This window comes from Fulvia fulva, chromosome 6 (genome assembly GCF_020509005.1).
Source record: "Fulvia fulva chromosome 6, complete sequence".
Taxonomy (NCBI): Eukaryota; Fungi; Ascomycota; class Dothideomycetes; order Mycosphaerellales; family Mycosphaerellaceae; genus Fulvia; species Fulvia fulva.
Genome location: NC_063017.1, coordinates 3,704,743 through 3,724,774, shown reverse-complemented (window position 1 = coordinate 3,724,774; position 20,032 = coordinate 3,704,743). Strand labels below are relative to the sequence as shown.

Here is a 20,032-nt window from a genome sequence, read left to right as displayed (position 1 = left end):
CTCGCTTCCTGACCACGGATGGCGCCGTCGGAGTAGTAGAAGTCTGGACGATGGAGGCCAAAGTCCTTATCCGGTGCGTACAGGATCGATCTCTCGGCGCCTTCCCCGTCGTTCTAGGCGACGTAGGCGTCGAAGATGGTTCGCTTGAGACTGTCCCTTACAGATGCTCAGCCATTGCGTTGGTGCCATTTGCCCTTGTCGTGGCGGTACAGTTGAAACTCGTCGTCGAAGGCGACGGGCGCACCTGGTAGGAGGAGATCGTAGCGTGGTTCTTGCTGGAGGATGTCTCTCTTGCGTTATGGCTCTGACTTGGCCTTGATCTTGCTTAGGGGTGTGGCTCGGACGGAGCTCCAACCCATCTTGATGGCATTCACCAAAATCGTTCATCATATGTTGCTCCTAGCCTCTTGAACCCATTCATCATTCATTCACCAATTATGCCCCGCTGCTGCAGCATCATCGCTACTTGCAAAAATTTATGTAGTATGTCCAAAGTATATATATCGTTGTGTGCCATGGCAACAACTTTTGGGCAGCAACGAAGGAATCTGTGTATAGAAGAAAACCACCAGGGATATACTGGAAAGCAAATTCGAAAAACCTGAAGCCCCAGGTCGTTTGAGAAAACCGAGAGGAATGATCGCATTGATAGAAGTCTTGCTGCTTGTCTTAGCTCCCATGCACGTCAGGCAGGATCCAGCCATTTACAGCCAGGCCTAGACCATATCAGCGGTGAGACAGACCTCGCACATATCAATGAGGGCAAGACAAATGAAAAAAGGGTGAAGTCTTCAAAGCTCGTGTTCGTGCAAGCTATGATGAGTGGCGCTTCGATGTTGCCCATGTCTACAACTACCTTTACCCAATGCAAAACGGAGAAACCCCCAAAACGCCCTATACCTTCGTTCTCCGTCGCAGCGTATCAATGCAGCGTTCTTATGATAATATCCCATGAAACCAAGCCCAGCCCTTATTTTCGCAAAAGCGCCCATGTGTTCATGACGGTTGTCCGGTCCCGCGTGTATGCATATTCCCTGCCGCAGACCGTCGATGCTACTAGAATGAGTAGAGTGTGTGTTCGTCCTAGAAGATGTATGTCCCGTGCTCAGCGACGCCGTCACTCTTCTCCCAAGGTAGGGAAGTCAGGATCCTCGAGCTTGAAAGAGCTTGTTGCAGCGCGCTTGTTGCCTCGACCACGAGCAGCACCGCCCCTATTGCCACCACGACCATTGGCAGAGGAGCCGCCGCGAAAAGTAGAGGTATAGAGATTGCCGCGAGTGCTGTTGATGGTAGTCGGCGTACGAAAGTTGACGCCGCTCGAGCCAGCAACACCATGAGCCCTGCCTCTATCAACGCCTTGTCTACCTCTACCTCGGCCTCCAGCTCAGCTTCCACGGCGCTCGTTGATGGGATCTGTCTTGGGTAACGCTGCGGAGTCCAACCTGTAGCGTGCAACTTCGCAAGCTCCGCAGCACGGTTGTAGTCAGGGTTCAATGCCAACCACAACTTCCGTACACCATCTGCGTCCTTGACGGGGCTATGGTTTCCGTCTGCCTGAGGATCCTCGCCAAGAATAAACTTGCAGGTCTTAGCAAGACTTGGTTGAGAGGGATCGCCGGCATCCGGAATGGCGCCGGCGTAGAGTTGCTGAGTGTCGACGATAGTAGCGCCATTGTCGTGCATGATGGAATTTGCGGTCTCGTAGAGGAAGGCCGTCGTGTCACCGCGGTGGTCATGCATGACGACCGGACGACCGTGGAAGATCACGCGGAGCTCCGCCTCGACCTCGCTGGCTGGCTGGGCACCGTTCTCGAACCAGGTGTCGGGAAGTTCGACCATGTACTTGCTAGGTGCGAAACGCTTCTCGAGAATCTCGTAGTGCTTGGTGAATTTACCCTTGCTTGGGTATGACGGGTAGACGTCGTAGATGGGTTTACCTGCGGAATTGACGACTGCTCCACGACCCAGAACCTGCTTGAAGATGATTATGCCGGTCGCGAGGATGCGGAGCTTGAAGTGGACAAACTCGCCATCGTAAAAGACGGGTTCGCCAGGGAAGAGTAGATGCATGAGTGGCACAAGCTGCGTGGCGCGGCATATCCAGACGATGTCGGGTCCGTAGCTCTTCTTCTTCTCCTTCTTTGGCGCTTCTTGAATTGATTCAATCTGCTGTGGGAAGGTAGAAGCTCCCATAGCCGCGTCAGTCCATTCGTCACTCCAGGGGCTGTAAATTGCGGTGGCATCGGGGCTTTTCGAGACTTCCCACGGCTTGTTGAACGAGGTGCCGTCGTCTTTGGTGTTGACTGCGCCTGAGACACTGCTAGCAGCGGTGTCATTGCTCGATGTCGCGGTCGAGCTGCCTCGAGAGTGTTTGCCGACCGAGCCGACGGAAGAAGACTCGTCCATGCTCTTCTCTGTTCTCATGCAAGTAACCGAACCGCGCTTGATATCGCGAATGGTGCTTATGATCGTGGTAGCCGTGTCACGTACGGTCGAGTCTGGTTGTAGAGCTAATTTGTGGCTTGCCGGGGCGACTGAGAGGGTAATGTTCCGGTCAAGGGAGTCTAGGTGAGGAGTGATAGTGTTTCGGGAAGTGGAAGGAGGATGTTGACTCAGGAAGAAGACCAGAATTAGTCACTTTCTAAAAGTGCAGCTTTCGTTCTGCAGCACATCGTGCTCGGACTTCTGAGTTTTCCAATGGCGTTCATCGATAGCATTCACCACTTCCAACTTCGAAAGCGTTAACGCAGAGTCCTGCCCAGCCATTCACCACTGCTCACCAGACGAGCAGGAGTGACGATGCACCGTCATTTCCCGGACTTCAGAACGCGCAACAGTGACCCGTGGCGAAAGTTTGATGGTAGAAAATCCACTGGCAGCAGGTGCTTCGTACAAGGGTGGTACGCATGTTGGCCTAGGCCCTCCGTTGTCTCTACTGCCTCGAGCATTAGCTTGCGCGCATACTCGCCGTGCTGCGAACGTTGCCATTGGAGCAGACATTGCAGTAGTGTAGTGTATATAGAAGTTCATGTGGCGTATATTCTGCATCGACCCGTATTATGCCACCTAGGCAGAGCATGGCGTAGGTTTGTCGACGTCTGAGATGTACAACACCGTGTAGAGGGTTCCGAGGTTGGTAGAACTCTGAATCTCATCAATCTAAAGGATGTCAGCGAAATGCAGAAATGACAACTCCGACCAGTTTTGGGAACAAGGGCCTCTTAACGACCCCAGGTTTATCAATGTCTCTAATTATTCTTTGTCCTTCTTTCTCTAAGCCGGCCTCTCCTGACCTTCTTATGCAGCGTTCCTCGAGCCTATCGCCCTTTTCGAGATCCTTAAAGCATATTTGGTATTCCCAACACCAACGCTATGCCTTCCTTTCCTTTTCCTCTATTATTCCAGAAACGTAAAAAGATTCGTATGCACCACATTCAACGCTCGATCCGCATTCGCCTCCTCAATCACACAACTTATATTGATTTCGCTAGCTCCTTGCGATATCATCTCAATATTGATCCCATGGTCTCCCAGCGTGCTGAAGAAACGTCCAGAAATCCCGACCATACTCCGAAGCTGTCGTCCAACCAGCGATATGATTGCCATGCCGGGGACGAGATCCACATCTCCCCAGACACTGAGGGCATCGACAGCGGCTTGCAAGGCGTCAGATTCGATCTTCATCTCCTCCTCGCTGTGGCCGGAGAGAAGCGCGATTTCGGAGTGCAGCGCCATTGAGACGTGAACTTCTGACGAGGAGATGAGATCGACGGAGAGGCCATTCTTGTCTAGAATCTGAAAGATGGACATGAGGAAGCCGTGGGCGCGCGTGCGCTTCTTCGAGTGCACGTTAAGCACTGTAATGCCACGCTTCGTGGTCACGGCCGTGGGTCGCCGTGCTTTCTCTTGGTTGAGGAGATTCGATGACGAACGTCCACGGAAGAGGCCCGGACGTCGCACACGGAGTTCGTCTTCGGGGTCGGGGAGGACGATGGTGCCTTTGTTCTTGGGGTTCATGACATTCTTGATGCGGATAGGAATCAGGGCCTGGACGACTTGGTCCATGGTGAAGGGGTGGATGACTTCGGAGCCGTAGAATGTCAGTTCTGAAGCTTCGCTGGGGGTGACGGAGTCCAGTAGTCGCGCATTGGCGACTTTGCGAGGATCTGCTGTGAAGATGCCGTCGACTTCCTTCCAGATTTGGAGTTCCTGTGCTCCGAGGCCTACTGCTGTCAATGCGGCGCAGAGGTCTGTGTATCCTCTTCCAATGGAGTTTAGAAGGCCTCCTGGCACGTTTCCGAAGTATCCAGTAATGACAGGCACCGTATCCGGTCCCAGCTTGTAGATGTACGCCGCAATAGCCTTTCCCACGTGCTTGTAAAACGTCTCATCCACCGTCTTCGCAATCTCCAACGAGATAATATTGCTCAAATCCACATACGCAGCCGGCACGCCTCTGCTCTGCAGCAGCGCAGTCATGTACAGACAGCTCAGCTTCTCTCCCACCGAAATGATCATATCGTTCGTACGATCTGTCACATCCCCCAGGAACTGCGCGCTCTCCAGAATCTTGACGAGAAGCTGGCATTCTCTGTTCACCTCTGCCTCGTATGCCTCCAGAATCTTATTACTGCCATGTTCTCCACATCTCTTGCACGCTTCCTTCCCGGCCTGGATGTGATCCACTCGTATCGTTTCCACAATGCCATGAAACTGGCCCGATCCCTTCTCCTCAGCGAAATGCGCAGCTCGTACAAGTCGGTTCGTGGTCCCCTCGCTTTTGGTGGAAGTACTCCGCGCTGAACACACAATCGCGATGCGCCGGTCGGTCTTGGGGTCGAGGCCCGCTCTGTTACACCAAGTTAGTCCCACCCTTCCTCTCATACACCACCCTTCGCAACTTCTCCGCCTTCCAATTCTCTTGCTCTTCTCCGCTCCCCCTCGGCGCATGTTCTACTTACTTCACAACCTCCTCCGCAATCTTCACCGCAAACTTCCCGACACTCGTACCACCAAACTTCTGCACCACCCAATTGCCCCCGCCTGGTACATTCTTCTCCGGCACGTGCGGTCTTCGATTCCCGAGGATGCCGTTTATGAAATTCGTCGCATCGATGGGCGGTCGTTCCGCTCGTATCAGTGGGAAGTCCATGATGTGTGTGTGATTATGAGGAGACGAGCACAAGTGAATGCGTCGTCAAGGATACCGCTAGGGGACGGTGTGTAGAGGGGAGAGGGTGGGTTGTGGAAGTGGAAGTGAGAGTTGGAGGGATCATGTGTTGGTGGGGTGGTGGAACGTTTTGTAGTCCAAGTCGGCAACTTTTCTTTCTGAGTCAATGGATGCCGAATGACACCAACCGGGAATGGAATGGACAGGAACAGGAGATTGACGGCCCAGGTCCACGAATAGGACTGGATGGGGCTATATTTACGATCTTCTACTGTTTCCCAACGATGAGGATGTGACTCTTCACTTTGATGGATCGCATTGTCTGCCACGTCACAGGCACACAACAAAGCATACGACCTCCATCTCACCGACACAAGCGTGACAAGTGTGAAATGGCGTGCTAGCAAAAAGCAAGCAAGTACGTACCACGGCACTTGAAGCAACGCAGATCATCAGATCATGTTATACGGCTCTCGACACACCAAACCTACAACTCCTTGGTCCTTGCCTTAACACCCTGCAACATACTATCCCTACACCACTTCGGTGCCGTTACAGGATTACATCTCGCAACCTTCCTGTCGTCCAATTGCACAGCATAATCACGATCCCACCTCGCACTCATGCCGTAGGCTGGAAAATCGGTGCTGACGACCTGCGCAGCACTTTCGAAGGCATTCTCCCTCATCGTCGTATTCCTCGCCAGAATCGTCACGATCGGCTCATCCGCTCGCGTCCTAACAAAGTAACCCTTCTTCACCAGGCGCTGGATTTCTTTGACTTCAGGATTGTTATACTTGATGAATGCGCAATCGGGGTCGCCTTCGACTGCGTTTGTAAAAACAGTCCTGTTTTGAAGACTCTCATGGCCGTCGGCTGTGTACAGACCACGATATGGAGTGGTCACATCGTTGTCGAAGTAGAACATGAATTTGCCTCGAGCGTCCTTCAATTTGGGCCAACCGTGCTGCAGGACGGATTGCTCGAGTGCAAGGCCAGGTTTGCGAACGTCGTCGGGTGTGATAAGTCTGTTGGAGGGCAGGACTGAGTGGATCTCCTTATCGACATTGAGGATCTGCGCCAGAGTCCAATTCTTCGCTTCCTCTGCACATACGCCGCCAAGAGGACACGCCATTGCATCGTTCTTCAGCTCGAGGTCGAATGTCAGTGGTAAATGCTTGGGATGCGCATCCGACCATTTCTTCAGTTGTTGGAGGCATTCCACGAACGTATGGCAGATGGCATTCGTGTCCACGTCTGTAATGTGAAAGACCTTCAAGCCCGGCTTGGTCATATTGGGATCATGCCATGGGGCAGTTTCGTTCGTCAAGTTGCTCAGCTTCCATATTAAGGGAAAGCTGTAAAGACCTCCCTTGGTGTCGGAGTGTAAGTCGATCTCGAAAGATCGGACTTGTTGGTGATCCAGCTGGTCGGACCATTTGCTGTGGGAGTAGTAGTAGTTCACCGGAGATGGGACATATTGTTCGAAGACTTTGCGTTCGGTCGTTTGGTTTATCTCGCGGTGGTAGCTGTTATGGGTGCCGACGACTTGGATTTGATTCATGCGGAGGTCGTCGCCTTTGTTGTGGCCGTGTGCTTTGCCTGGCCAGGCGAAGGCTGCTGGGACGATGGCATCTGTAGGTTGTTAGTGGTCGTGCGATGCGGATGGTCTATGCAGGGCAGGCACACAAACATACAGCTCGCCACGACAGGAAACAACGACTGGATCTTGATGGCTACGATGTTTCACAGAGTCAGCTCAGCTTCTCTCGCCCAACGCAAAGGTCAGGGCAGCACGAAACATCGAAACTTACTATACAACCCAACAGCGGTCACAAGGAAACAAAACACGGTGCCGCCTCCAAGTCTACCGGAGCGGGGCCAAAGCATAGTCTGGTGGCGTTTCCGTATCCTTTGGGATGATCTGAGGGATCGTCTGCTGCTGGCCACTCATCGTGCAGGATGTGCACTTCATTGCATGTGGCTTGGCGTTGGTCTCATCTTGAGTCGAGATTCCACTCTATGTCAATTTATGGCGACCAGGTCCGCTCCCGGAACGCCCTACGCACGCTACCCACGCAACACGTGAGCTGGAATCCGCACGCGAGACGTTGTTGGCGATGAGATCCTTCCAAGGGTGTTGTCGATGCGTGGAGACTGGGAAGGCGTCAGCCGGGCGTGCCTGCCAAGGAGGAACGAAACACCGAGGCATCTTCGCACGATGCTCTGGCTCTGGATCTTCGCAACGCGACTTCGACCTGTACCATGTCATCGATCTGGCTTGGCTTGAATGACAATCGTCCTTGAAAGTGCCATGGAATAGGCATTGAGGACTATCTGCAGACCGGTTAATTGTGCCAAAGGCAGGAGGCACTCGATCTCTTAGCCATCGCTTCTGCATGAGGTAGGATCGATCCCAATCCATCACCGCTGCATCGATTCTCACCGCAGGGCACCAGCATCAGCAGCATCAAGGCCATCCTCTCTCATCGACATACCGTCCGACGCTCGTACGAGGTCCCCAACCATGGCCGCCATCCTAGGCCTCCAGCTCCTCAAACTCACACCCCTGGTCACTTCAACCGTCAACCTTCAATTCGCAAACGACGAGTGGCAGTTCCTGACACCCTGGGTCGAAACCTTCTCACAGGATACATCGCTGGCACGACAAGTTCTTCCTGGCTGGGCCATGCGATGGCAGTCGCGAGCACTGTGGCAAGCACTGATATGCCTCCCACTACCGATCATATCTGGCTTTGCTATGCATCTGGCTCTACGACCGGAGATTGGCCATCCGCTCTGGAGAGATCCACTGCTGATGGAATGGAACGGTCCTGCGATTGATGCAGCGAGATGGTATTTGGCTGGATCTGGCTTCGCTTTGCTGCATTTCGCGTTCGGAAGCACTGCGATGCGGTTACTGGGGCAGATGAAGTCAGATGAAAAGACCGAGAAGGAAAGGAACGTTGAGAGCGTGGCAGAATGGCTTGATATGCATCGGATCAGGACTTTAGTGTCTGATCTACCGGCCTTTGCCTGCTTTTTGGTGGCTACAATACGACTTGGGCTCACCATCGATGCGCCAATTGTCTAAACTTTGGCATTCGCCCCACCGCGCGTAGCATCATGCAACGACTTGGAGCAGTAACACTGTCGAGCTGCCATGTCCGCTACATCTTCATGCTCTCCAAAGCGGTCGACAACGAATTCGAAGGAGTTTCGCGGAGAAGAAGAAGGTGACTTCGCTTCGTCACCACTCTCGGTGCTTGTAATCCCTCCCTCGGGTGTTTCTCCGACTACCCCCTCGACTGCTGGAGGCCGCTCGTTCCGCTTAGAGTACTTCGCAGGCGCAGTCCGATTCTGCAGAGGACTTCTATCAGCACCAATGCAGGCAAAGATCTGGTACCACCACGAAGAGCCCTCATCTTCCTCCGCTGCCCCATGTGAGGTTTCTGCGCTAGGGCCCTTCAAGTGATGGAGCTGGATCTCCTCATACCGCATCGGCTGGGCTGTTTCCTCGAACGCTGCTGCTACCGGTTGTTGAAAAAGGATCTCACGCTGTATGCCGTCGAGCTGGGTCTTCTTATGTGCCACAGGCGTCTGCTGGGTTGTTGTCCATGGTGGATCGACATGTCCGCCTCCGACGTCCAGGGTAGGGAAAGTGCTTCGCCGAGTTTTGATTCCGGATACCATGGTTGTTGTGTCGATACAAGTCGATATTATTGATACCTATGGAAGATCTCGGGTTGTGCTATTTACATATCAACTATACGGAGCAAGCTGGAAGAATGCATTGGTCATTGTGATGTTCACTGCGGACATTGCGGATGGCGAAGTCTACACCAGTGCATTCGGGCATCTCAACGGACAATGCTGCTCTGTGCACTGTTGCGGACTTTTGCTTCATGCATCCTGGGTGTCTCATCAACGTTGTCAACAACCGCTATCGCCTCTGTATTCTGTATTAATCTGTGGCGTTGGACTCGGCGTGGCTGGAAGTGCTCCAGTGGCAGAAAAGTCTGGCGAGCCCTTCCTGCTGGACTCAATCCGATGTGGGCACATTGAGCAAGGGTACGACTTGTTCGCTCGCTTTTCTTTTTGTGATGTCGAGCTCAGTAATAGGCTGGGTGACTTTGCAAGCCTCGCGACATCGGAAAGGAACGAGAATCACCACACCACGTTCCAGCGTCTCGCCTGCGACATGATGGTCGTTCCGGTATATCAGCTGATGGCAGCGAAAGCTGAAGACCTCGAATTCAGCCCCATCCAACACCTGCAGGTACGAACGATCGCTCCAATCCTCGAGCAAACGTGCATCCTCAATCTCAAATCAAGGGTGTGCCTGAGTGCGGGCTCATTCGCAGCCCTTACATGGCCCACCGACCGAACTTCTAAGATGTGGCGCCTCGTGTTCTGCACTGCGAAAACCATCTGCAGTAGTTCCGTAGGGTCGAGAACACGACCTGAGCATCAGGACACTGCGCAGGTACGCAAATCATTCAGAAACATTGTCAAAGAGCTCATGCCGACCATGTGATTGCTAGAGCTGAGGTCAAGAAAGAGCCGATGACAACAGCTATGCTCCTCAGCCAGAGGCGGAACAAGATATTTTGATGGTTCCTTTGACACATCCACGCGAAAGCCACATGTCGTTCTTTGCGGCCTCTCGCATGAAAATTTCTCCGAATCAGTGATTACACACATACATGGATCTCCGCAGCAAGACCCAGAGCAATATCAACATGCAGAAAATACGAACAGTTCGGCGGGCGTCACTGCTCCGAGTGCTTCTCGTCCGTCTTTTTGCAAATGGAGCACAAATACGCAAAGACGCTTCCGTCGTTTCTCGAGAAAAGCCACCGCCGGGGAATGCCTGGCTCAACGGCGCTGTCGCAGAACGCCATCAATGATGTGGAAGCCTTACAACGCAATTGTTGAGAACAGCGAGAAACGTGTATGAGCATCATCTGGAGCTGGACCCCTGTCGCCTCGTGTTGTGGAACCCGCATACCAAGGCACTGGTCTGTATGCACTCCGCATCCTCAGCTTCGAGAACGGAGAATCTCCAGATTCTCGTGGGTCGTGCGTCAGGAACGCCCTCATCGTGACACCGAACGCCACCGGAAGAGCACAGCGGCCAGGCAGAATGACACCCCAAGACCACGTTGCTGGTGCTTGGCCTATTCTTGGAGCCCTCGCCTTCAGAGTGGTACATGCCATTTCTGACTTGCATACTACGCCGAAGAAGCGGTCACCAACCATGTTTCGCCCACCTACAAGACGAAGCTCAGCAGAGCTCTTGTTGGCGCATGGACATTACCTATTTCAGCCCGCTTTGACCAGAGTGCACATAATTCCGGCAGTAGAACCATGAAGCGTAGCTGCCTTTTACGGAAAGAGATCGCCTGGACCGGCCCGTGCTGTCTGCTGGGCTCTCTATTTTCGCCAAGTCCGTCATCACGAGATCTACAGACCCATAACGATATGTCCATCGTCAATAGAACACTGCATATTCGCAGCACCAAGCGCTGCTCAGAGGGGCCAGTAAGAATAGCCTCCGCACGGTACCACTGAGCGTGCTTCTATGGACTGCATACTGTAGGGACCGTACCTCGCTTACACCACTCACTGTGTTCGGAGCCACGCATGCAGCGAACACGGGCATGTGAGGCAGATGGAGAGGAGAGCAGTGCTCCATTATGTATAAAGGTAGACAATTCTCCCTCTTCGACATCTCATCAGCCAGCAACAGCATCTTCCTGACCAACAAAGACCTGCAGCGTCTTCTTCAGTCTTCATTCGCTTTCAGCATCAGCAAGCCTTTACAGTCGTTCAACTTCCGAAATGCATTCCCCAATGAAGCTCGCCACTGTCGTCGTCCTTGCCCTTAGCGGCCTCGCAACTGCATTTCCACAGTACGGCGAGACCACCACCACCACGCCAAAGGGTTACGGCGAGACAACCACCACCAAGAAGACAACCTCCAAGACATCGGACACTTGCTCGTACAGTCCAACCACCATCTCGTCGACCATCAAGACTACCAAGTACGAGACAAAGGTATGCATCACGAGTTAGAGCCAGGTGCCTTTGAACATAGCTAACCCTTTCAACTTCATAGACCATCGCCACCAGCACACCCAAGGTCGGCTCAACCTGCAAGAACGAGGACCAAACCAAGACCATCACCAAGACCCTCACCGTCAGCACCTCCAAGCCAACAACCGTCACCTCCACCTTCACAACCACCAAGGTCGTGACCAAGCCCGTCGACACCACCACCAAGATCCCCACCACATCCACCAGCTGGGTCAAGACTGTCATCACCACTTCTTACTCCACCTTGGTTCCAGGCTACACCACCAGCACCATCAAGGGTGAGACCAAGGTCACCGAGACCATCACCAGCACCTCCAAGTACCCCGTCCAGGCACCAGTCTACGAGACCTCCACCAAGACTGAGCTCTCCACCATCAAGGGCTCGACTTGCTACCCAACTACCAAGTACGAGGGTACTACCAAGTACAGTACGGTCACCAAGCCAACCAACTATGTCACCAAGATTGTCTCCTCTACCAAGGTTTGCGGTCCCAAGGGATACTAAGTTCGTGCTGCTGAGTTGATAGTTGAGGTTGCTGCTGGGGATGTTGGGGCTGGGGACGATCCTGTGTGAAAAGTGAGGGGTTTGTTTTCTGCTGCTATGAATCACGACACTCCTTTTTGTAGCTAGATCTAGATTATGATTCTTAGCAAAGGCATTTATTCAATACATTTGGTTTTTCGAGTATGGTGGTATGTTTCATGATACGAACATTCTCTAGTTCTGTACTTCATCGTTGTACGTACAAGCATGTGCACTGAAATTCGAACTCTACAGCTTGCTCTTCGGTTCCAGGACCTTCTCCACCTTAGCGAACTGATAGTAAAAGTTGAGGCAGTCCTTATTCGCCAACGTATCCGACGGCTTGACCGTCTTCCCAGAAACGATCTGCTTGACGGGCAGCTCGACCTTCTTGAGGTTGATCGTCGTCTATAGCACATTAGTAACATCACACTATCCTCACAAGACGAACCACTTACTGGTATCTCCGACGTCTCGAAGACATACTTCGGCACACACCTCCTGCCACAATCCCTCGCAATCGCGTCCTTCACTTTGTTCACCAATGCCTGCGAGAACTTCTTCCCGGGTTTCATTAGTAAGAACAGCATCACACTCTCGTCCATATCCTGTGGCCGCCTCTGTCCTACGCAGATACTATCTTGAATCTCATCGACGAAGTTGATGTCGATCACATTGTAGATCTCAGCACTTCCAAAGCGGACGCCAGAAGGGTTCAGAACACCATCAGCACGTCCATGCAGGAAAAGCTGCCCCGTCTTGGGATGGATGGAAAGGAAATCCCCATGCGTCCAGACATTATCGAAGCGCTCAAAGTAGCTCTTGAAATACTTCTCACCACCCGGGTCGTCCCAGAACTTCACAGGCTGCGTCGGGAAACCGCGTGTACAGACCATTTCGCCGGCTTCACCGAGCGGTAAGGGCTGTCCCTTCACTCCCTTACCGCCCTCGATAGTTTGATCGTAGGCTTCGACTTTCATCCCGAGGCAGGGAGAGACTGTGCCGCCGGTGTAAACGGGCATCATGGTGTTCGCACCAGTGAAGCATGCAGCTAGATCCGTGCCACCGGAGATGTTCTCGAGTTGCACGTGGGAGGGGAAACCGTGGTCGTAGAACCATTCGAATTGTGCTTCGGAGAGGACCATGCCTGTTGAGATGACGCGGCGGAGCTGACTAAGGTCGACGGTGTCTCTCGGTAGGACTGGAGGCTTCGCTGTTGCGAGGGTCTGCATCCATAGAGGCGAGACGCCGAGATCTGTGACGCCTTGGTCTTGGATTAGCTTGAGGAAGGATGTAAGGTCTGGCTGGAGTGGAGATCCATCGTACAGGACTGCTCGTGAGCCGTTCATGAGGGAGAGACAGCTGCTGAGGTACATGATCCATCCGGTGGTGGTGTATTGCAGCACGCAGGAGTCCTCGGGTGGTGTTTGGGCGACGTCTCGGTGGAGGTTGCCTTCTTTCCTGCAGTTTAGGAGGATACCGCCAACATTGTGGACGATGCATTTTGGCACGCCGGTGGTACCGGAGGAGTAGACGATGAGGAAGGGGTCGCCGAAGGGGATTCGCTCGAAGCGGAGGGTCTTGTCGCCGTTGGCAGATTTCAAGAAGTTGGCGAGTGTTTCGCAGCATCGAACACTTGAGATGTCTTGAGGCTTGCCCTGGGTTCTAGGGATGCTCACGATACAGTTGAGCTCCGAGATACCCTTCATACCATCGACCAGCTCGTTCATCTTGGGTCGAAGGTCAAAAGTTTTGCCATTGTACAGAGCCCAATCGTCCACGAAGACATACTTTGGCTTGGTCTGTCGGAGTCGATCCAGGATACCCTTCGTTCCCATGTCTGTTGATGAGCTGCTGAAGATAGCACCGAGCGATGTCACAGCATAGAAGACAACCAGCGTATCGATCGAATTCGATGCCACGACCGCGACACGATCTCCCTTCTTGACACCACGGGCTCGCATGGCATTCGACATATGAGCAGTCCGCTCTCGCAACTCCTTCCAAGTACATTGCCTGATTTCCGTACCGCCTTCACGAGCCTCTGTACACGCCACTCGCCAATCCTCTTTACGGTAGGTAGTACTCTTGCTTGGATCCTTCGAGTCCGGCCAAAGCAGAGAGTTCTCTGCGAAGTTGACCTTCACGCCTTCGAACCATGGAGGATTGGTATCCATGCGAGCATTCTCATCCACGACCTTGGCATATGAGCCGGAGTGAATCAATGGATGCTGTGTGAAGAGCTCTCCCCAGAAAGCAGCTCTCTGATCTACAGAGAAGGCATGCAGGTCTTGCCATGTCTGGAGATTAGTGTTGTGCTTTTGGTTGACTGCCTGCATGAACTTGTAGGCCATTGTGCCCTTCGGGTTGGGAGGATCCCATAGCTTGCGAGGTACTGGTGTGTCTGCCATGTTGAGAAGAGGCAAACACTGTAAGGAAGATCGACCAAGGGTCCTTGGGGGAACAATGATGTACACCAGACGGGTATGATCACGTTCAGGTACACGAGCAATGGAGGAAGAGCCCACCGACGCTTACGAATGTATCTCGCGTCAGACATTGACGATCGAGGGCTTAGATGAGGAGCTGTCGGATGTCGGCTATCGAAGGCGGATCAGAAAGCCGCCAAGGAGTCGCTCAAACTTGATGAGACGGTGAAACCAGTAGGCAATCGTCTGCTGCTGGGTTCGCCTGTGACGGTCCTGATATAGAGCAAACATGGCGGAAACGGGCGATGAAGCCGGAGATGAGTCTGCAAAGATGTGTTTTGGTGTGAGAGTCTTCAGAGCAGGAGCCACCGAGGCACACTCCGATCATTGTCTCGAGATTGAAGCCCAGAGAATGGCGTAACTTTTTCCCGCAGTACTACTTCTTCCTCCTCGTTGCTTCCAAGGTTCCCTCTTCCTTCTCTTCGGCCAAGAACTAATCGAAAAGTTCTACTAGATTCTCGGTCATGGCCCAGCTCTCCAGCTCAAGCAGATGGAAGCGATACAGCAGCCCCTTCACAACACTATGCCAGAGCCAGCCGCGATATCTGAAAGTGGGTATCGGCTTGGTCCTGATGCGAGTGGCCAGACTGTGTGGCGGAAAGTGCGCTGGTCTTCTGTTGGTGTTGAAACGAAGCTCAATACTGGGATCACTTCTTTTCTGATCGTCGAAGCGAGATCCCTCGCCGCGACACGGACTTCGCCCGTTGCTGCGTCTCATCTGCCGCACCGATCACGGTATCGAGCATGGTATCTGCTAGGAAGTCCACGGCGTTATACACCACCTCCGGTAATAGCGGAGGAGGCGGCGTTCGAGGTCTGCCATGGATCGTCAGGTCTAGGAAATACAACTTCCGAGGCATGTCGACTTTGACTTCCACATCGATCCGCACGAAGTGGTTGCCAGCTTCGATCGTCGTACCAGACGGATACAGCTGCAGATCTTGTTCGGCCTCAGTCAAGTTGGACACTTGACGAAACCCGGCCAATGTAGTGAATCCGACTTCAAGATCAGTCCTGCTACCCAGCAAAATCGACAACCAGGCGTTATCTGACTTTCGCCGGAAATACAGAATAGCTGCCAGCTTGCCAGCTCGTTTGATCACTTGGAAAGAACTCGCTTGCGAAGCCGCGAGCCAAGCTTGTAAGAGTGGTCTTGGAGCGATATGCGGTTCTGCCAAAGGATAACACGCAACACGATCCAGAACATACTCGTCCTGCGGCGTCATCAACCTCCTCGGCATCATGAAGTGATATGGTGTAAGGGCTTCGTGGTCCTGCGCATCGGCCTTCTGGCGTACATATACGGTGCTGGCATATCCGGCTCTTGTCGTCATGCCTCTCACTTCATGGCATCGGATCCGGGTGAACTGCTTTACGCCGACGTCTAGCTTCTGGAGGATGATGGCAACTAAACCGTGGTACCCCTGGATCTGCGAGGGGACCGGAACGTTGAGCGCTGCATAGAATGTGTTCTCCCCAAGACCAGCTTCCCGAGGTGTCGGCTCGAGGTGGAAGTTGATGCGCAATCCTCGGTTGGAGGGCTGGAAAGGCTCGGCGTCTTCCCAGTCGTTGTAGCCAACGAAGTTTCCAGCATTCGCAAAGACATGCGGATCATCAGCGAGAAGCCCGTGGTATGGGCCAGTCTTGGCGTCTGGATGGCTGGTCCAAGTGAAGATCGTGTGGTCGTTGGAGTCTTTCATAATCTGCTCTTGCAGCCGATGAAAGGCGTTCTTCCCACCTTCGCCGTACAGCATGGGCATGTTGACACCAAAGATTCCCATTAGACAGTAAGCCATATCCTCGTCCCGGGTTGTCTTGCGCCCTGCTGCCCATGACATGCGTTGAGCGACCGAAACGCTCTGAATCGGTGTCGTTCCCAACAAGATATCAACGCCAACTTTCGTCCGCTCTGATATGGCATTGTAGATGGTCGAAGACTTCTTGCTGCCAATGCTGGTCCAATATTTATCGAAGAACAGCACGTCTTTCGGCGCTATGAGCTCCTGCAGCGTCCATCCTCTCGTGAACCACTTTGACTGCACAATCTCGCTCACAGAATGAAAAGCCTTATCCTCAAGAAAAGCCAGACACGTATCGGCTTTCTCATACCAATTATACATTGTATTGATCGCCTCACTCAACTCCGCCGAACTCGTCTTGTCGATGCAGCAAGTGTCAACCCATATCCAATCGTACGAAGGCCTCGCCTGCTGCATGGCTCCCTCCAGTTTCGGATACGCCTTCCTCGTAGTCACGGTGCCATTGATGATATCGTGATACAGCACCTCCTCGTCCGCGATGGTGCTCCATGTGTGCGACAGGATAGCGTAGGCGGGCGTCTTGCCATCTCGATCAGGAAATGTCCTGAACTCAAGCTTGCTTGTACTCAGCAAACGCATCGTGTGTCAGGGGACATGTGCGACCTGAGAATTGAGGACGCCGTTCGCGCATGAGGTAGGAAGTTTATTGTAGCTATCAAGATCAAGAGCGTTGCCATTCGCGACATTATCTTCTTCAAGTTACAGTGCCCAGCTTTTGTGCTTTAGCCCCCAAAGCATCTGTTCATTTCATTGAAGGAATCTGCACGTGCGCTGGGGTTTGACGCAGGGCGAGCCAATGATAAGTGCTGCGGCTGAGGTCTAGACGGGAAGGATCTGCTTCGCGTGTTTTTATAGCGCTTAGACAGGCTTCGTCCTACCGGATGGGAAAGAGTTGGTGTATCTCTATAATTTGCAGATCCTACGGCTGAGGCACAGTGGGAGGGGCAGTGCGCGACCAGAAACTTGATACATAGTCGCGCAGGATCCATTGTTGTTGGTCCGGGAAGTATTTTTGATTTTCTTCTCACAGCGTGCTGAGTCGAGATCCCGATCCTCTCGTTACCAAGACGCCCTCTGTCGCCAGGTCGCCTGCATACACCGGTCAATACCTCGAAATCAAATCATCCGATCTCGACACTCATCCAGCACCAACAATGTCGACCACAATGGAATCGCCAGCACCACCATACAGCCCGCAGACAATGGGTCAAGAGCCCAAGCCAGCTCAATACCAGTCGAGCCACTCAATCCCAACAATCAGCACATCAAATGTTCCGACACATTCGGGACCACAGATGATGATGGTCGAGAACAAGCCCGCGCCAGTAGCACCAACGACAACACCTCTGAATCTCTTGCGCGAGCGCCCAGAGAATGTCTGGTGTCCCACAAAGGGCGCAATCGTCCAGACCCGGGCTGAGAGCAAGGATTCTGACAAGACTTGGTATCTTTCTCGTCCACGGCTGACGCTTGAGCAATCGCTGATGAGTTTGCCAGGTTCGCCGTCATTGGAATATGTCTAATCTGTCCATGCGTGGGTACATCCGAAGGGCGGAAGGCATCATCTGTCTGGAACATGCGCGCGGCATCCCTAGCTTAGTCGCGGTTGCTGAGACAATGCCACGTGGTGTTCGAGTATGGCTAACACCCTTCTGTTTAGGCGGCATGTTTTCCTCTTAAGGGGTGTTGCGGCGATGGAATGCTTCAAGACTGGGACCACTATTGTAGTGGTTGCGGCAAGCAGATCACACACCGACCGTACAACAAGGAACAGCAGATCGTTGCGCCAGACCACGACACCTCCCCACAACCCGGCCGGCAACAGACGGGGTACCAGCAGCTACAGCAGCCGCAATATACTGGGCAATAGAGGTCGAAATTGAGGGCCCGAGTGTTGGCCGTGCTTAAGAGAAATGCACAACTGGCTGGCGTTCATCGATGCGCGAGGGATGCGCAACACAGCGGGATCAGGTCTGCATGCAATGCGAGGCAGGTACAGGTCGCAAGAGGTTGGCATGCGTCCATTATTCCAAGGTGGTCCGTCCGGTCGCAGGGAAGTGGTGAAGTTCGAATAGTGTTTCCATCAAGGTGGTCGCAGTTTACAGAGGCGGAAGTCGTCCAGAACTTCGAACGTGATTCAGAAGGTCAAGTCGATACCCAAAATTCATCGGTATCATGAGCAGTACATGCACTGTGAAAGTCGAGGTCTGACAATCAGAGCGACCAGGATCACCTGTTCCCAGTCCGTCGTCTCCTACATACGTTTGGTTCTTGTCTCTTCTTCGGCTGCGACTGATCTGCTGTTGCAGCACCGGAGTCACCCTGCTCTTAGTAAGGTCGAGCTTGATATGCTCCACGGCCACCGCCACGGTAACCATTGCCACGAGGCGGACCGCGCCACTGTCCTCCTCGACCCCCAGAACCACCGGCGCCCCGACCTCGTCCTCCACCGCGATCGAAGCCACAACCCGTGCCTCGACTGGCAGCCAATGCTCTGGCACGCTGCACTGCGCCATCGACTTCATCGAACGGATTCAGATCAGGTGGAAGCATCGGTACGCCATTGTAGCCAGTCGCCGTCTCCCGAAACTTTCTGCTGTTCTCTCTCGCTTTCTCAACACCATCGTACGTGAAGCCCCAGTAGTTGCGTGTGGGCCGTTCCGGGTCCTTCCAGACTTTGTTACCGAGTGCATCGATGTCTTGCACCTCATCAGGATTTGTAAAGTCATCAAAACAGTGAAGTAGTTCCTTGTGTAATGATGTGACCTCGTGCTTCAGGTCAGGATCTGCTTCCCGGCCTCCGTTTGTCACTTCGTAGCCACCGCGTGGGAAAGCAGCGGCGCGGATAGGGAACCCTCGTGTGCTCTTCATGTACAGACCGTTCGCGGCTGGCAGCTCCCACCAAGGTGCCTCAGGATCGTCCTTGACACCATGACGAACAGGCAGCACCCACTTGTAAGCTTCTGCCTCGGCCTTCTTCTCCTCAGTGAGTCGCTGCTGTTCGTCCAAAGCAATTTCTGTGAGCGTACGATTCCAGTCTCTGTCCTGGACAGTCTTTGCGGTGGCGGCAATGCGCTCGATCTCGTCTTTGTCAAAGATCTTCAGCTCCTGCCATTTAGTGGCAAGTTGCTTGAGCTGATCGCTGACTTGGTCTGCTGTCATAACCCCTCGACAAGCAGCCAGCTTGAAGAGTGAGAGGCCATACCGCTTGAGGTCGACAATGACGTTCGCGAGATTCAGATGCTGATATGCTGGTGGTGCCTGGCTCGATCCTCTCAAGCCGGTGATGCTCGTTAAAACACTGTCCAGGATGCAGAGGATATGCAGCCGCTTATATGCCGAGCTCGGCGGTACAGCGTCAGCACTGAGTCCTTCCAGCTCCTCTGGTCGTGGCGTGTAGTCCTTGGCTCGTGGTTCCCATGCTTTACCCAAAGAGACCAGATACTTCAGCAGAGCAGTAGTCCTGGTAGAGGAAGGAAGGATATGTATCAAGATCGCGTCCCTGCATCGCTATTGTCCATGGACGTGGTAAGTAGAGCGTCCTTGAGGTGGTATAGCAAGAAGAATATGCTCAACAAACCTGGAGATTTCGCGTGGAGCACTTGTTACACGTGCTGTTCAGCAGCTTGAGTAGCGCGCTGACTTGTGAGCGGTATAGAGCTGGCGCATATCTATCGCGCGTCAAGAGCGCATTCGATAGCCGCTGCATTACTTCGATATGTATGTTATTGTTAAGATCGAAGTGGCTTCGAGAACGCGAAGTTCAAGGGAGAGAGCGAGATGAGATGACAGAATACTTGGCATGACTGACAGAAGTCTTAGTGTCACGTTTCGCCACCCTTCGAGCATGATGGTGTCGCTCGAACGTACGACAGGCTACGATAGTAGCAGAGATCACGACCGTACGATGGAAGATTACACATATGCGCTG

At 53.2% G+C, this 20,032-nt stretch overlaps 9 protein-coding genes across 9 annotated transcripts; 3 read left to right on the top strand and 6 right to left on the bottom strand.

Moving 5' to 3' along the window:
* Positions 1-1,083: 1,083 nt before the first annotated feature.
* On the bottom strand, positions 1,084-2,406 carry CLAFUR5_07379 (uncharacterized protein; the record flags this gene model as incomplete). The annotated part of the gene is made up of 1 exon (XM_047906527.1): positions 1,084-2,406. The coding sequence occupies one exon, from the start codon at positions 2,404-2,406 to the stop codon at positions 1,084-1,086; it is 1,323 nt and encodes a 440-aa protein (XP_047763182.1).
* A 990-nt stretch (positions 2,407-3,396) lies between these two features.
* On the bottom strand, positions 3,397-5,152 carry CLAFUR5_07378 (Aspartokinase; the record flags this gene model as incomplete). The annotated part of the gene is made up of 2 exons (XM_047906526.1): positions 3,397-4,849; positions 4,962-5,152. The coding sequence occupies 2 exons, from the start codon at positions 5,150-5,152 to the stop codon at positions 3,397-3,399; spliced, it is 1,644 nt and encodes a 547-aa protein (XP_047763183.1).
* Positions 5,153-5,657: 505 nt separating this feature from the next.
* Positions 5,658-7,060, bottom strand: CLAFUR5_07377 (uncharacterized protein; the record flags this gene model as incomplete). The annotated part of the gene is made up of 3 exons (XM_047906525.1): positions 5,658-6,805; positions 6,868-6,906; positions 6,985-7,060. 3 exons carry the CDS (start codon positions 7,058-7,060, stop codon positions 5,658-5,660), a joined length of 1,263 nt encoding a protein of 420 aa, XP_047763176.1.
* A 637-nt stretch (positions 7,061-7,697) lies between these two features.
* On the top strand, positions 7,698-8,264 carry CLAFUR5_20235 (uncharacterized protein; the record flags this gene model as incomplete). Its single annotated transcript, XM_059463071.1, has 1 exon — positions 7,698-8,264. One exon carries the CDS (start codon positions 7,698-7,700, stop codon positions 8,262-8,264), a length of 567 nt encoding a protein of 188 aa, XP_059319045.1.
* A 2,552-nt stretch (positions 8,265-10,816) lies between these two features.
* Positions 10,817-11,774, top strand: CLAFUR5_07376 (uncharacterized protein; the record flags this gene model as incomplete). The annotated part of the gene is made up of 3 exons (XM_047906524.1): positions 10,817-10,879; positions 10,943-11,230; positions 11,292-11,774. 3 exons carry the CDS (start codon positions 10,817-10,819, stop codon positions 11,772-11,774), a joined length of 834 nt encoding a protein of 277 aa, XP_047763177.1.
* Positions 11,775-12,041: 267 nt separating this feature from the next.
* On the bottom strand, positions 12,042-14,203 carry CLAFUR5_07375 (Acetoacetyl-CoA synthetase; the record flags this gene model as incomplete). Its single annotated transcript, XM_047906523.1, has 2 exons — positions 12,042-12,200; positions 12,251-14,203. 2 exons carry the CDS (start codon positions 14,201-14,203, stop codon positions 12,042-12,044), a joined length of 2,112 nt encoding a protein of 703 aa, XP_047763174.1.
* Positions 14,204-14,928: 725 nt separating this feature from the next.
* CLAFUR5_07374 (Vegetative incompatibility protein HET-E-1) lies at positions 14,929-16,680 on the bottom strand (the record flags this gene model as incomplete). Its single annotated transcript, XM_047906522.1, has 1 exon — positions 14,929-16,680. The coding sequence occupies one exon, from the start codon at positions 16,678-16,680 to the stop codon at positions 14,929-14,931; it is 1,752 nt and encodes a 583-aa protein (XP_047763175.1).
* Positions 16,681-17,255: 575 nt separating this feature from the next.
* CLAFUR5_07373 (uncharacterized protein) lies at positions 17,256-17,971 on the top strand (the record flags this gene model as incomplete). Its single annotated transcript, XM_047906521.1, has 3 exons — positions 17,256-17,545; positions 17,599-17,635; positions 17,762-17,971. 3 exons carry the CDS (start codon positions 17,256-17,258, stop codon positions 17,969-17,971), a joined length of 537 nt encoding a protein of 178 aa, XP_047763180.1.
* Positions 17,972-18,429: 458 nt separating this feature from the next.
* Positions 18,430-19,810, bottom strand: CLAFUR5_07372 (uncharacterized protein; the record flags this gene model as incomplete). The annotated part of the gene is made up of 2 exons (XM_047906520.1): positions 18,430-19,611; positions 19,682-19,810. 2 exons carry the CDS (start codon positions 19,808-19,810, stop codon positions 18,430-18,432), a joined length of 1,311 nt encoding a protein of 436 aa, XP_047763181.1.
* Between the last annotated feature and the right edge of the window lie 222 nt (positions 19,811-20,032).